The sequence below is a fragment of the Myotis myotis genome, unplaced genomic scaffold (assembly GCF_014108235.1).
Source record: "Myotis myotis isolate mMyoMyo1 unplaced genomic scaffold, mMyoMyo1.p scaffold_m19_p_14, whole genome shotgun sequence".
NCBI classification, from domain to species: Eukaryota; Metazoa; Chordata; class Mammalia; order Chiroptera; family Vespertilionidae; genus Myotis; species Myotis myotis.
Window position 1 is genome coordinate 31498662 of NW_023416318.1, and position 14657 is coordinate 31513318.

The following is a 14657-nucleotide window of genomic DNA, read 5'->3' on the forward strand; positions in this document are numbered from 1 at the left end:
ATTCATATTTTTGTGACTTTTGGTCCATATTTTCAAATTACCATTCAAAAGAGTTCTACAGTTTAAACATCTTTAACTGTATAGGGTTTTGTTTGTTTACCTGAATCCTCTTCATCCACAGATTACCTTAGTTTTTAAAGTGACTAAGTAATGCTTATTTGAGATTCCTTGAAGTGATAATTTGTCACTAAATAAAGGACTTTAAAATTGCTTTGCTATTTTCTTAGAAATAAGCCTTACTAAACATTAAACCTTAGACCCTTTTATTTATGTGGTTTAGTTTTTGGCCTTGTCTCTTGTTCCTAAGATACAATCAGCTATTCTTTCATACTTCAGAATAGATTATCTCATATGCAGAGCAAAGGATTTAGATCTGTGTTAACTTTTTTAACACTTTCTGTTACTTATTGAGAAACGTAGGTCATTTAACCCTCTCTTCATATGAATGTTTCTCAGGGTGAAAACTTGGAAGGATGGTTTTTTAGATAAGTAATTTTTAAAACTTCAGTGAAATGATCTATGCATTTAGTAATTATTTAGTATATATATTTTTTGTGGAAAGAAGGAAGAAAAAGACCTGCTAGATATTGATAAAGCTTAAGGAATTTTAGTATATTTTGTGAAGAATTAAAAACACATCAGTTTTTTATTAGTTTAAGCAATATATCTGGGCTGATTTTTTTTATATCTTACTAAATAGCTGTGTTTTTATTTAAGTGGTTTACTTTTGAATTAAATTCTCCTATGTGTAATTTTTTCTAAAATAAGAAAAAACAGCAACAACAAAAGCTCTTTTCCTATTTCGAAAGTGGGGAGAGGGCCTGGAGGAGACTCATGCAGAGGCTTCATGGAACCTTGTAAATGAATGTGAAAACTATTAGCCCAATGACTTAAAAAGACCCAACAGCTACTTTTCCTGTCTCATGAAAAGAATTCCCCATCTCAATTTGGTAAAAGAAATTGCCATTCTCTTACTGTCAGAATGAATAGTTACTGTAAGAAAAGTACTTGCAAGCCTGGTCTTAAAAGATACGCCAACATAGAATCTGTCTTGGTAGAAGAGACTTAGACGCTGTGGAGATACTAGTTTTGTAGTTTCAACGTATGCGTCTTTAAAAATAAATATGTTGGTGCATGAACACATTTATGTAACATTGAATTTTATTTAAGATAACAAAAATTAGTATTTTTAACTTACAGTTTTTGTAAAAAAAATTTTAATTTAAAAGTAAATGCATCTATATTGTGGACATTTTACTTGCTTTTTTTGTATGAGCATGGGGTTTGTATTTATTTTTAATATAAAAATCTAGAAAGACCCTTGAATAGTGCTGAATTAGATTAAATGTTTTTAAAAGTACCAATTCAAGAGAGCTAGCACATTAATATATAGGTCTGGTAAAATGAAGTCCAATGGTAGCTTCTGAAATACACCTTCATATATTTAAAGTTTGCGATATCATATGTATCTATTTAGATGTTTGTCTGAACCAATAATTTGAAGGGGCTTCGGTGTACTGTAATAATCTCAAAACCTTAGTTCAGTTGCAACTGTATTGGGCAAATTCCCTCCATAGAATAAATTCCGCTCAGTCCTGTCTGCTTGATGGCAAAATAGACAAAATAATCAAATTGCTGAGATTATGAACCTAATTTGTTTACAACTGAGAGAAATTTGTTTTGTGAAATATAAACCTTATTAAATAATCAGATATCTGATATTTTTTTTTACAAAGTTTATTTTTGCTTTCCTCAGAAATTAGAGGTAATTGGAATAATTTTTAAAAAGTTTCCCAATAAACAGAAAGTGGCTTCTGAAATCTAGTATACTTTCTACTGCGTTTCTGTCTTTGAACTCTAAATAGGAATGAAAAAAGGAAGGGAGGAGACATTATAACTTTTGTTCTTAGCAGCTTCTCCTGGAAGAAATCATTGCCACTCCCAGCTTGATTTGTTTCATTTAATTCTTGCCACATATACTTCTTAGATTGTTATATGTTTTATACTGAAGTAATCAGTGTTGAGGTTTTTCTGTTCATTTAGATTATTGAAGCATTCTGATCTGTGCTTAGCATTCTAAACTGTTTATTGGATCCATGCTATCTAATAACTAAAGCATATGAAATTTACTGCATTTTGTATTGATTTAATATTAATGTTAATCTAAAATCTTTGGGTGCAGTGTGTCACATCTGTTTTGTATTCCTCTGTTTAAGAGAGCTGGCAGTATGGTATTTGGAGGAATATTTATTATCTGAGTGTTTTTCTTCGCAACAGTTTCCCTTAGTCTACTGAGAATTATAACTTCCAAGAGACAGTGAATCACCCAGCAAATTCTCAGGTACCCAACTGCTAAAGGCCACAGTTAATTGGAATTTTTATTTTCCATTTAAGTTCCCTTTGCTTTAATAGTGGTAATTTTGGAGGCTTCTGGCAAGGATAGAAAATAAATTCGCAGTGAAATTTTTTAAAAAGTATTTTTTTCTCTTAGTAGGTTCAACTTGCACTTGATGAATACTCTTTTTTTTTTTTTTTTTTTTTTTTTTAAGAAAAACTTTGTTAGACTGACTGTTAATTTGTGTTTGACACCAAATTTTCCATGGCTAGTGATTGAATATTCTTATCCTATGGTGGTTCTTAAACTTTTTGGGATGGATTTCTTTAATTAATCAATGAAAACTACAACCCCCTTTTCTAGAAAACAAATGCATAAGCACAAACATTTTGCATACAATTTTGATTAATTTGACCTCTCTGTCCAGAAGTACAAGGGCCCCAGGTTAGAAAATGCTGCTATAATGAAACTGAAAAACCACTGCTAGTATGTTGATTTTAGTATCATATTATGCCACACTAAAAATTTTCTTTACTTCAAGCTTTACTTGACATTATATTTCCTCCATCATTATATAGTAGTAGATAAGCACAATCTAAATCTTATATTGGAGAAAAATCACTTTTAATTTTAAAGTCAGTCTCAAAAATTGTAGAACATATTCAGATTTCTTTATGCTTTAGGTTCTTTAGATATATAAAAAACAAAACTGACTATCTTTTGATCAGAAGTGAAGGCGACAAAAGAGAGAAATGAGTTCTGGATCTGTTAAGAACGCAGTTCTCAAGACAATGTGACATTTGTTGTTTAGCACAAAAATGTAGGTTTTCATTTTAATGTGAGTTGTGAAGCTAATCAGAAGTTACTTTATGCTAAACAAAATAAGCCAGTCAGAGAAAGATAAATATCACATGATCTCACTCATTTGTGGAATATAATGAACAACATAAATTGATGAACAAAAATAGAACTAGCGTCATAGAAGCATAGAACAGACTGTCCAACCTATGAGGGAAGGCGTGGGGTGAGGGGGTAAGAGATCAACCAGCGGACTTGTATGCATACATATGAGCATAACCCATGGACACAGACCAGGGAGGGGGGTGAGGGCATGTGCTGGGGGTTGGGTATAGCCGGGGAGAGGTGAATGGGAGGGAAAAGGAGACTTATGTAATACATTAAACAATAAAGAATTTAAACTAAAAAAGAAAAAGTTACTTGTGCTGGTTATGAGCTCAGACTTGGGGAATCAAGCAGGTGAGGCTTCAAATCCAGCGCAGTTGCTTACCAGCTGTATGATGTTTGACACATTACTTATCTGTGGGGGGGGAGGGGGAGGAATCCCCTTGAAGAATCAAATGAGATAATGTCTGTAAAGTGCTTGATTTTGTGCTTTGTGTATATTGCATGCCCGGTTACCTCTCAGCATATGATGATGTTGGTGTTGATGAGGAACAGGATGAGCCGCCTTGCTTTTCAATTGCTGATGTTCCTTTTTCCTGTTATTTAGGATAGTTGATCTTAGTTGCAAATATTTAATTAATTAATAAATCTTCCCCACAATAATCTTGCATCTCAGTGGCTTGTAGTTGTCAAAGTTCAGTCAAGAGTTCTTTAGCCCTGACTGGTTTGGCTCAATGGATTGAGCGTTGGCTTGTGGACTGAAGGGTCCCGGGTTGGGGGTAAGTGCCCAAGTTGCAGGCTTGGTCCCCGTTGGTGGGTGTGAGGGAGGCAGCCAATCGATGATTCTCTCTCATCATTGATGTTTCTATCTCTCTCTCCCTCTCCCTTCCTCTCTGAAATGTGTGTGTTTGTGTGTGTGTCTTTGTGTGTGTGTGTGTGTGTGTGTGTGTGTGTGTGTAAATGTTGTATGAGCAGAGAAAGAGGAGGTTCCTAATAATCTTAAGCACTAAAGTATTTCTGCTTTTGAGTCTTCAAACCTCCATGGTCTGTCTCATGGTAGAGAGCTATAGGTATTGTGAATACTTTAGGTAGATGAGGTTTCTCTGCATAAAATGTTGTCAGGAGGAACTCTGATGTTTAAAATGTTTGATAAACTGTACAAGAGTCAACCAATCAAATGTCATCTGTAAGACAGTGTTGCCATTGTGGTTTGAAAAGTATTTTTTGGAGCCAAAAAAGAAAAGAAAGAAGATAATACGTGTGATGCTTTGATTAAATAAATGATGGAATGAAATAGTTTAACATCTGCATGAAGTGAAATGTTTCAAGTTTTCCAAAAAGATGATTTACTGAAAAGAAGTGGGATAATGCCTGTTTGATCATTTGCTTTTTACATTGTAGTGGTTAATGATAATCAGGTAATGACAATGGCAGTGTTTATGGCAGTGGTTTTTGTGTTTATTCACATGTGCACATATCCACACATGTTCATGTGCTTCCCAACATGCTCTAGAATGATTCAGATGGCAGTTGTAAATGTCAGTCAACAGTGGATTATAAACACAAGAGAAGCTAAGTATATTCTGAAAATTTTGTAGTTGCATCATGGTGGAGTATCTATTGTGTTCATCTATAACCTATCTCATTACTACTGACAGAAATCGACTGAATGACTACATTATGGATTAAAATCTGTGTATTTACTATGTGAAGAAAACAAACATTGCTTAATCATGTTATGTTAATGAAAAATTAAGCATTATAGGTATCATTGACATATAAAGAGAGGACTTTGCCCTACAACTATTTTTCTTACCTAGTCTCATTTATTTTCTTTGACCAGACAAAACGTTTGGAAAATGATATTCCCCCTTTCTTTCTTAGTATTGTCAGTGAAGCAGGAGCATCAATCTACAGTGTCAGCCCTGAAGCTAACAAAGAGATGCCAGGACTGGACCCTAATTTGAGAAGTGCAGGTAAGAAGCTGTGCACCATCACCAAAGCATGTGATTTTTACATTTTGGACTTGTATTTGTAGAGAGCAAATTATTTAAATATCCAAGAACATTTAGAATATGTATGCATAAGAATAGGCAGGCATGTTAGAAAGTGGTTCCAATAATAATCATAATTATAGAAAAGGAGGAAAAATACTTTTTCTAAAGAACTCTGCATAGTATTCTAGAATATAGTGAAAAATCAGCTCAGAACATCTCTAGTAAAATTAAATGCTAGTGTTCATAAAAGTAATAAAATACTCTAAGCTTTCTTATTAGAAAAAATATTACTTATGGCTTTTTGTTGGCAAAAAAGTAATATATTAATATAAAAATATTTACAATCAAATGTATGAACATGCACAGACTTTCAATTTATTGCTGAATATTTGCCAGATAACCAGTTTCTTTTATCTTGCTTTGATTTCTGTGATGTAGAATAGTTAAAATCTTGTGTGTGAAGAAATTAAGATACTTTATTAGAAATGGATTTTTTATTGATTTTAGAGAGAGGAAGGGAGAGGAAGAGAGAAAAACATCGATGTATGAGAGAGAGACATTGATTGGTTGCCTCCCGCACGTACTCTGACCGGGCATTTAACTAGCAACTTTTCTGTGCATGGGACAACGCTCAACCAACTGAGCCACACTGGTCAGGGCTATTGAATTTTTCCCTTTAAATATTATCTTCAAATTTCATTGGCTGTTCTTGAAATCTACACCTGGAGATATGCTCTTGACATTTTTTGCATTAATTTAAAGCTATAAACTTCTTTCTTACATCCAGAAGAGCTGGTAGTTTCCCTTCAATTATTCATTCCAGGGCATGGTCCCCGTCTAAAGTGATCACCTTCTCAAACTCAGATCCCAGCTCAAAGCCTTGCCTCTTCTAGGAAGCTTTTCCTTATCACACTAGCTCAGCATGGTTTTCTGCTTTCTTGCCACATACTGTTTTGGTACTTTCCTTGTAATAATAATAACAATAACAATAACAACAACAATAACAGTAATAGCAATAATAAAGGGGATTAGATAACAGTAATCATAGTGGGAGCTGCTAATACACACCTTTTTAGAACACTTAATATATGTGAAACATTGTGTTAAATGCATTACTAGTATTACTTAATTCTCACAGTTGCCCTATGAGGGGTTTATTATTCCTACTTTATAGATGAGGAAACCAAGGCTGAAAGGGCACATAATATTTGTAGACTTCTATAATAAAAGGATACTTTTCTTTATAAAAATATAAGATTCAGAACTCCCCAAGTTGGCACTGAAAGGTAATATTACTATAGGGTATTGGAAAAAAATATTGTCTAGGAGTTGGGAGTCCCTCAGACCTCCCTCTGCTAAGGGTGCTATTTCCTTTTCACCACTGGCCCACATGGTACATAACTATCCTAGTATCATAGGTGAGACAAGATTGCTACGGTCCAGCACGACTCTGTGAAAAAAGGAAGTAATAAAAATGGAATTGGTATCTGATCCTAATTACTCTGATTTCAAAATCTAGCTGTGCCTTCAGTTTGTAATTCACTGCAGATATGCCTTCCTTCTCTGTCTCAGCTTCTGTCCATATGGCAATGACTGTGTTTGATCCATAGCAACTCAGAACTTACACATTTTTAGTCTTCAGAGTCTGGTCCTCCAGGCAAATACTGAAAGAAGCTGAGAGTCTTAGCTCTGGGTTTTCTAGAGCCCACACACTTTTCAGTTCCTGTCTCTTCTGTAGTGATTAATGCCAGGGATGACTTCATACTTCATTTGACCTGACCTACCTGTGGCTATGGGTTTTACCTTTCAACTCTCCATAACTTTGCTGTATCAGAATATAACAGAACTTCAACATTCATACAAGTGTTAAACATATGTAAGCAAACGACCTTCATATTACTACATCTTCTTGACCAGTTTATCAGCTTATTGAAAACAGAGGTTATCTTTATACTAGTAGGTTTTTATATTCCCCCATAATAAATATAATGAACTTGAGAGGCATTTAAATCAGATGGATAGAATTGTAGATAGATGATATTAAAATGTTTATTATGTATTTCTGATTGAAAATGGGAGATTGAGTATTCCTGTTATTTCTTTACTCGCTTCTAAAATCTCATTAAAATGACAGTAACTTGATAGAATGAAGACATAAATTCAGCAGGACAAAGAGAATGGGAGAGGAGATAACAGCAACATTTGTTTTGAAGCTGGAAAGCAGATGGCTGAGTAATAAGTGATCTAGCCAACTTGAGAAAGTGGAATACTAAGACAGCATTGTGGAAAACAGAACTAATCTGAAATAGATCATGGAAACCCCATAGGTTCAGGAAATGTAACAAGCATCTTTAGAAGTATTTTGAGAGGGCAGAGTGGGTGTAAAATAAGAGGATTGATTAAAAGTCTATTCAAAAAGCAATTAGACCAAGTTAAACATATGGAATACCATATAACCCAGCAATTCCATTACTAGGTATATACTCAAAAAAATTGAAAACAGATACTCAACAAATACTTGTACACAAATGCAGTGAACTTAATGTTCACAGTAGCTCTTATCTCTGATGAGATGTACAAATCAGTCACAGGAGAATCTGGTAATCACTTGTAAGAGGTGACTTCTGTTGCCAGACTTTGAACAGTTTAACATGAAAACAAGCAAGGGATTTCCTTTGATGGCCTTAATGTTTTCACTTAAGAATTTAGTTCACCTAACCTTCTATATGAGTATGTGACACTGACTAGTTTTCACGTGCTTAAACATAAAAGCTTTTCATATGCAAGGCTCAATGTAACAATGCTACTTGGAAAAAAAAGATATGCCTTTAGAAGTATCCTTAAGATTCACATTAAATTTCTTTGCTCTAGCAAAATATATCTTAAAAGCTAAATTTGATATAAAATTTTGTTAACATTTGGTTAAAAAAAAAAGGCAATAAATGATGCCCAAGTAAAAAGGCACAAGCAAAGGAATGTTTGAAGCTAACTCCAGATCTCTTGAACTTGAATTGTGATGGTTGAGAAAGACATGTGGTTAGGAATGTATGTGACAGAGTAATCTAGCAGTCAGGTTCAAGGCAATACAAGTGTACTCACTAGCCAACTGACTTGGTCTCTGGTTGCAAGATATGATCTCATCATTTACTCATCATTATCAGGATCTAGTCCTAATAAGCATATAGTAGTAGGTCCTTGGGTTACGTCGGAGATCCGTTCCTACGGTGCGATGTAATGCGATTTTTGCCGTAAGTCGGAAACCACCTACATAAGCACCTACGTCACTCACATGGAGCACATACACAGCCGTAATAAAGTGAAACAGTAAAAAAAAAAATTTAAAAGAAAGATAACAATTCCTGACCTTTACTTGTGGTAAATAAATAATAAAAAACATAAAGCACATATGTACATACGTCGAAATGACAACTTTTTTTTTTATAAATAAATGGAAGATGGCGACATAACCATGAAATGATGTACGTCGAGCCCGACGTAATCCGAGGACTGCCTATATTTGCCATACAAATGTATACCGTGTTTATAATAATACAGGATTTTTAAAATATATATATATATTTTATTGATTTTCTTTTACAGAGAGGAAGGGAGAGGGATAGAGAGTTAGAAACATTGATGAGAGAGAAACATCGATCAGCTGCCTCCTGCACACTCCCTATGGGGATGTGCCCGCAACCAAGGTACATGCCCTTGACTGGAATCGAACCTGGGACCCTTCAGTCCACAGACCGACGCTGTATCCACTGAGCCAAACCGGTCAGGGCAATGCAGGATTGTTTAAAAGGAAAACAAATATCTACTTGTTCTTTAAAGTGTGAGGTGCTCTATTCTTTTGTATTTATCTTTAAAGAATGAACAGGTAATTGTGTAAGTGTAGCAACTACGTGTTGTATTTATTTTTTTAAAATGTATAACCCTTTTATTTGTGCTCATAAATACCTAGGGTAGTGTAATAAATCCTGAAATTTTACATTCATTTTTTTGTGTGTGAAATTGTTGGTCTGTTTGGGAGCGGATGGAATTAAGTACTTGCATAATGGGGAACTAGCGTAAGTGTTATCTGGACACTCTTTTTACATTGACATACTTGTGTTCTGATTCTTTGTGGGTTTTTTTCAGTTTCCATAGCAAGGCGTGTTCAGGATCCATTAGCTGAGCTGGTGAAAATCGAGCCAAAACACATTGGAGTTGGGATGTATCAGGTAAAGCAACATGGATCATTTAATTTATGAAATCCATCAATACAAAGAGCAGTACTCAAACTTGGCATAGTCACTGTGTCAGTGGAATAGATTCAATTTTCAAAGGTTAGAAGTTTGTGGGAAGATAGATAGGAGTTTTAAGTTAATAGGGAAGAAATTTTTCTGGTGTTTATGGTTCTAATTCAAACTGAGAATTGACTGTAGTCAGATTTAAAGGCTGTCCAAGCATTAGCTCTGACCAGTAGCTTCATCTGGAGAGCCTCTGCTTTTAACATTACTGTAGAATTGGAGGAGTTATGGAACATGGGGGTATGTTGGCTGTTTGTCTAAACCAGTACGAACTATTCATCTTTATTGATCCTTCAGGAAGAAGCCTTTGGTGTACCTATTGTGACTTTTCCCCCTCTGTTTTCCATTTCTATTTGATTATTATAGTTAATTTTTGGTCATTGTCCAGTGTGAGCTAAAAGCTTTCAGTTGTTACTGTGTAGTAGTAATAGTGCTTGTTGTTATTGTATTTTCAGTTCCTGAAATTATGAACATTGGGTACTTGAAGACAGCACTAAATTTTGGCAGATTGAATCCATAGTTGTCTCTGGAAACCTTGAGTTTAATTATTTTTCCTTTGATGAAAGGCCTTCTTAAGTATGAAATAGAATGTTACCTTCTGTATGATTTTCATGGAATTTGAATGATAGGCACTGCACTTAAAAATGTTTTTATTAATTTCAGAGAGAGGGAGGGAAAGAGAGAGACATCAGTGATGAGAGAGAATCATCGATCGGCTACCTTCTGCACACACCTTATTGGTGATCAAGCCCACATCACAGGCATGTGCCCTGACCAGGAATCAAACCGTGACCTCCTGGTTCATAGGTCAGTGATCAACCACTGAGCCATACTGGCCCAGCAGTACTGAACTTTCTTAAGGAAATATTATATTACAACATGGACTCTGTGACCACTAGAAATATCTGACCCTCCCCCTAACTTGACAGAAAAAGAAGCTGTGTCCTAGTTAGGATTTTGCCCATGACCACACTGGCAAAGCCTACTGGCAAAGCCTGCAGTGACCTGTCATACATGGATAGCAAGTTAGATGCAGAGGCATCCAAACCTTTATCTGGATTTATTCATTTGGGAAGCATAGTTACCGAAGGCTCTGATTTGTAGCTACAGAGACAAATACCTAGTATCTAAAGAGCTGAAGCACTTTTATGATGTAGACATTGTAGTTGAGAGGAATTATAGTTGTTCAAAATAAAGTTAGGGGTGCCTCAGCAGGCAGTGGGACAAAGAAAGGGGAAGTCACACTTACAGAAGCCCAGCAGGCTAATTCACTATTGGCATCAAGGAGGTCTTCAAGCAAATCGCAGAGGCCTAGCCTCCAGCCTTGGATTCAGAGACAGCATTTAATCTGAAAATGTTTGGGCCTTATTCCAATAGGAAGTAGTGAGAAGTAATGGAAGAGTATTAAGCAGGGGAATGCCATGATCTGATTTGTTTTTTAAACATTGATTCTGGTTACTCTGAGGAGAATGATTTAGAGGGGAAGAGGAGAAGCAATACGACCAGTTTAGAGGCTATTTACATAGCCCAGGTGAGAGTGATGGTGGCTTGGACAAAGTTAACAGTAGTAGAATTGGAAAGAAGTTAAATCTGTTTTGTAGGCATTGCTTGGTAATAAGTGAGGGAAAGGAGTTGCTAAGAATTTGCTCCAAGGGCCCTGGTATGTGGATGATGCCTGAGTAGAGCAGGTTTGGTAGCTATAAGGTCAGTAGTTCTGATTTGGACATGTTAAATTTGAGATGTCTGTAAGAAATTCAAGCAATGATGTCAAATGGAGTTGGATATGCAAGTGTGAGATTTAGAGAAATAGCCATATTAACATGGAGTACAGACTAGCAAATAATGACACCTGGCAAGGGATCAAGATGGTAGGCTGAGCTCATGATGTTCTTTAACTGCACTGTCACCATTGCCATATCCACAGCTCCAAATTCCGTAAAAGAAGATGTGCATATATATCTGTACCTATAAAAACACAAACTTATATGAATAAATTGATGATAGCCAGGGAAAACAAGAAAGGGTCCCACCAATAGATGGAAATTTTAGGAATTCCTGAAAGTTATTAAGCACGAGGATTCACATCCATGGAAAAAATAAAACAGGGTGGACCACTCCTTAAAATATATAGATCAGTAGTGTTCTCAAACCAGAATCACGTTCTGGACAGGGGCCTGTCGTGTTAGGTAAGAAGGTACCTACAGAGCGGGTAGGCCATAGTAACCCCTCGCTCAGTTTACTGTAGATCTCCAGTGGTCGGCAAACTCATTAGTCAACAGAGCCAAATACCAACAGTACAACGATTGAAAAGTCTTTTGAGAGCCAAATTTTTTAAACTTAAACTATATAGGTAGGTACATTGTTATTAACTTAATTAGGGTACTCCTAAGGCTTAGGAAGAGCCACACTTAAGGGGCCAAAGAGCCGCTTGTGGCTCGCGAGCCACAGTTTGCTAACCACGGATCTAAGCTAATGCACTGAGTATACCACAGGGGCCAGAGGGGCTGGGGATATCCAAGTAGCCTTTGATTGCCACGAAGCCCCCTCCTGGCGAGACAAACTCCTGACCTACACTGACACCTGGCATCATACCCCACATTTCTCACATTATCACTTGAGGCAGATGATGGTAAACAGAAACAGCTTGTACAGACAGCCAAATAGGATCTCTGAACATTTGAGGAAAACGCATAATAGAAAAAATGAGGCACCAAACTTAATAAGGAAAAATAGCACCCAATGAAGCAATGAACAGGCAACAGACTTTGAAATAAGTAAAATTAATATTCACAGTGAGACAAGAGAGGTTATTGCATTTATAAAGCAAACATGGGACAGAATAAAATGAACCAATCTTAGAATTTAAAAGCATGAGTGTCAAGATTTTAAAAAACCCAATAAACAGGATAAATAGAATAGACATAGCTAAAAGTAAAGTAATGAATGGGAAGACTGAGCAAAGATTCTTTAGAATGTAGTCTTACACTGAAAAAGGTGGAAAGCATGAACAAAAAAGTCATGATATAGAGGACATTCTAAAGCTTTAACATTCATCTAATAGAAGATTAAGTAAAAAATGAGAATTAAGGAGATTATAATCACAGAAATAATAAAGAGACAATTTCTCCAAATTGAAGATGGAGAAGTGTTTTGAAAAGGCCTAATGAGTACTGTGATTGAGCATTTACCTAGGAACCAGGAGGTCACAGTTCGATTCCTGGTCAAGGCATATGTCCAGGTTGTGGGCTCGATCCCAAGTGGGGCATGCAGGAGGCAGCCGACCAATGATTCTCTCTCATCATTGATGTTTCTATCTGGCTCTTCCTCTCTGAAATCAATAAAACGCTCTACACTCAAATGTCAACCTATGAGATTTCAGAATGTTAGTTATAAAAACGAACTGACTAAAAGCTTCCAGAAAGCAGAGATAGTTTATTTACAAAGGAAAGAATCAGGTTGACATCAGTCCTATATTATGGGTAAAAACAGGGGATAGAAGATAGACATGCAGTGGTTTTGAAGTTGTGGGGAAAGATTATTTTGAACTCATAATTCTATATTCAGGCAAAACAGCAATTCAGTGTGAGAGGAAAATAAAAGCATTTTGGACCTGTCATGATTCACCTTCTCTGATTGTTACAGACCTCTTTTGAAAGTATTATTTATGGAAGTATTCCTGACCACAGAAGGGGGGCGTGGGGCCCCAAAGAAGGAAAGGCATGTTGTGAGGAAACAGAAATGAGGGAGGGAAGGAGACAGTGGAGAGCTTCACTGTACACATACTCACAGTAAAATGTATATGGAGTCTCATGATTTTTTTTTTCCATGATTTTTAAATCTATGTTAATCTTTAAATATCAATCTTGATCAGCTCAACATAGAAGGGTAGAAGAAAAAGAAGTTATAAAATATTAGGATTGTTTTTTCAGGGAAAAGATTTAGATACAATTTGTTAGAAAAACATAATCTGAAATATGTGAATCATAACCACAAATATAAATCATGAGAGTAGGAAATAAAAAGTTATCATTCTAACCAAAGGCAGAGAAAACAAAGTATAGTAAATAAAATATATGACGACAGAAATAAGTTTAAATAATAGGTAAAGGTGAATGGGTTAAATTGCCCTAGTTATAGAATCTCAGATTTTTAAAAATAGAATGTAACACTAAGCTACATATGTGCAAGAAAAAAGCAAACTTGATATTAGAAATTTGAAGGAAAATATTCTGTATGAGTAAAAAAGAAAGTCACAGCAATTTAATATCTGATGAAATAGAATTTAAGGCAAAGTGTATTAAACAGGTTAAAGCGGAATATTTCAGATTAATAAGATACAGTTTTCCAAGAAGACACAATTACCCTGATCATTCTTTTATCTAATAACATAGCTTTAAAAAATATATGCAGCATTAAAAACCTAAAAAGAGCAAGAGACATTTGCTTTTTTTGTAGGCATCTTAATAGACCATCCTATATTAACACATGCATTTAAAAAAAGTCTTATTGAGATATAATCACATTCCTACATGTATAAACATACATAAATTCACCCACTTAAACGGTACAAATCAGTGATTTTTAGTATATTCATAGGGTTGTGAAACTATTACCACTAATTTTAAACATTTTTATCACCCCCAAAAGGAACCATTAGCAGTCACTTTCCATCACCCCTCCTTCCCTACCCCTAGGCAACTACTAATCTACTTTCTGTCTCTATAGATTTATCTATTCTGAATATTTCTATAAAAGGAATTATACAGTATGCGGCCTTTTGTGACTGGCTTCTTTTCAGTTAGCATAATGTTTTTAAGGCTTATGGATGCTGTAGTGTGTATCAAAACTTCATTTTTATGGGCAAGCAGTATTCCACTGTACGTATAGACCACATTTTGTCTATCTATTCATCAGTTATTTTCACCTTTTGCCTATTATGAATAATGCTTCTATGAATGTTTCTATGATATATGTCTTCTTTTCTTTTGGATATATGTCTAAGAGTAGATTTGCTAGGTCATTTAACACATAAAATTTAAATCCGATGATGAACTAGGGAAACTATTTGCTACAAGTATATATGTGCATATGATAACTACATATTTTATTAGTAAGGCTTTGGTGTTTCCT

At 35.3% G+C, this 14657-nt stretch overlaps 1 protein-coding gene across 2 annotated transcripts in view; it reads left to right on the forward strand.

Annotated features, from left to right (window-relative positions):
• The window catches only part of SRBD1 (S1 RNA binding domain 1), a 158673-nt gene that overhangs the window by 71540 nt on the left and 72476 nt on the right, over positions 1-14657 (forward strand). For both annotated transcript variants that reach the window (XM_036334685.1, XM_036334686.1), the window contains exons 15-16: positions 5123-5214; positions 9376-9458. In XM_036334685.1, the coding sequence (XP_036190578.1) occupies positions 5123-5214; positions 9376-9458 (175 nt within the window). The remainder of the gene's footprint in view (positions 1-5122; positions 5215-9375; positions 9459-14657) is intronic.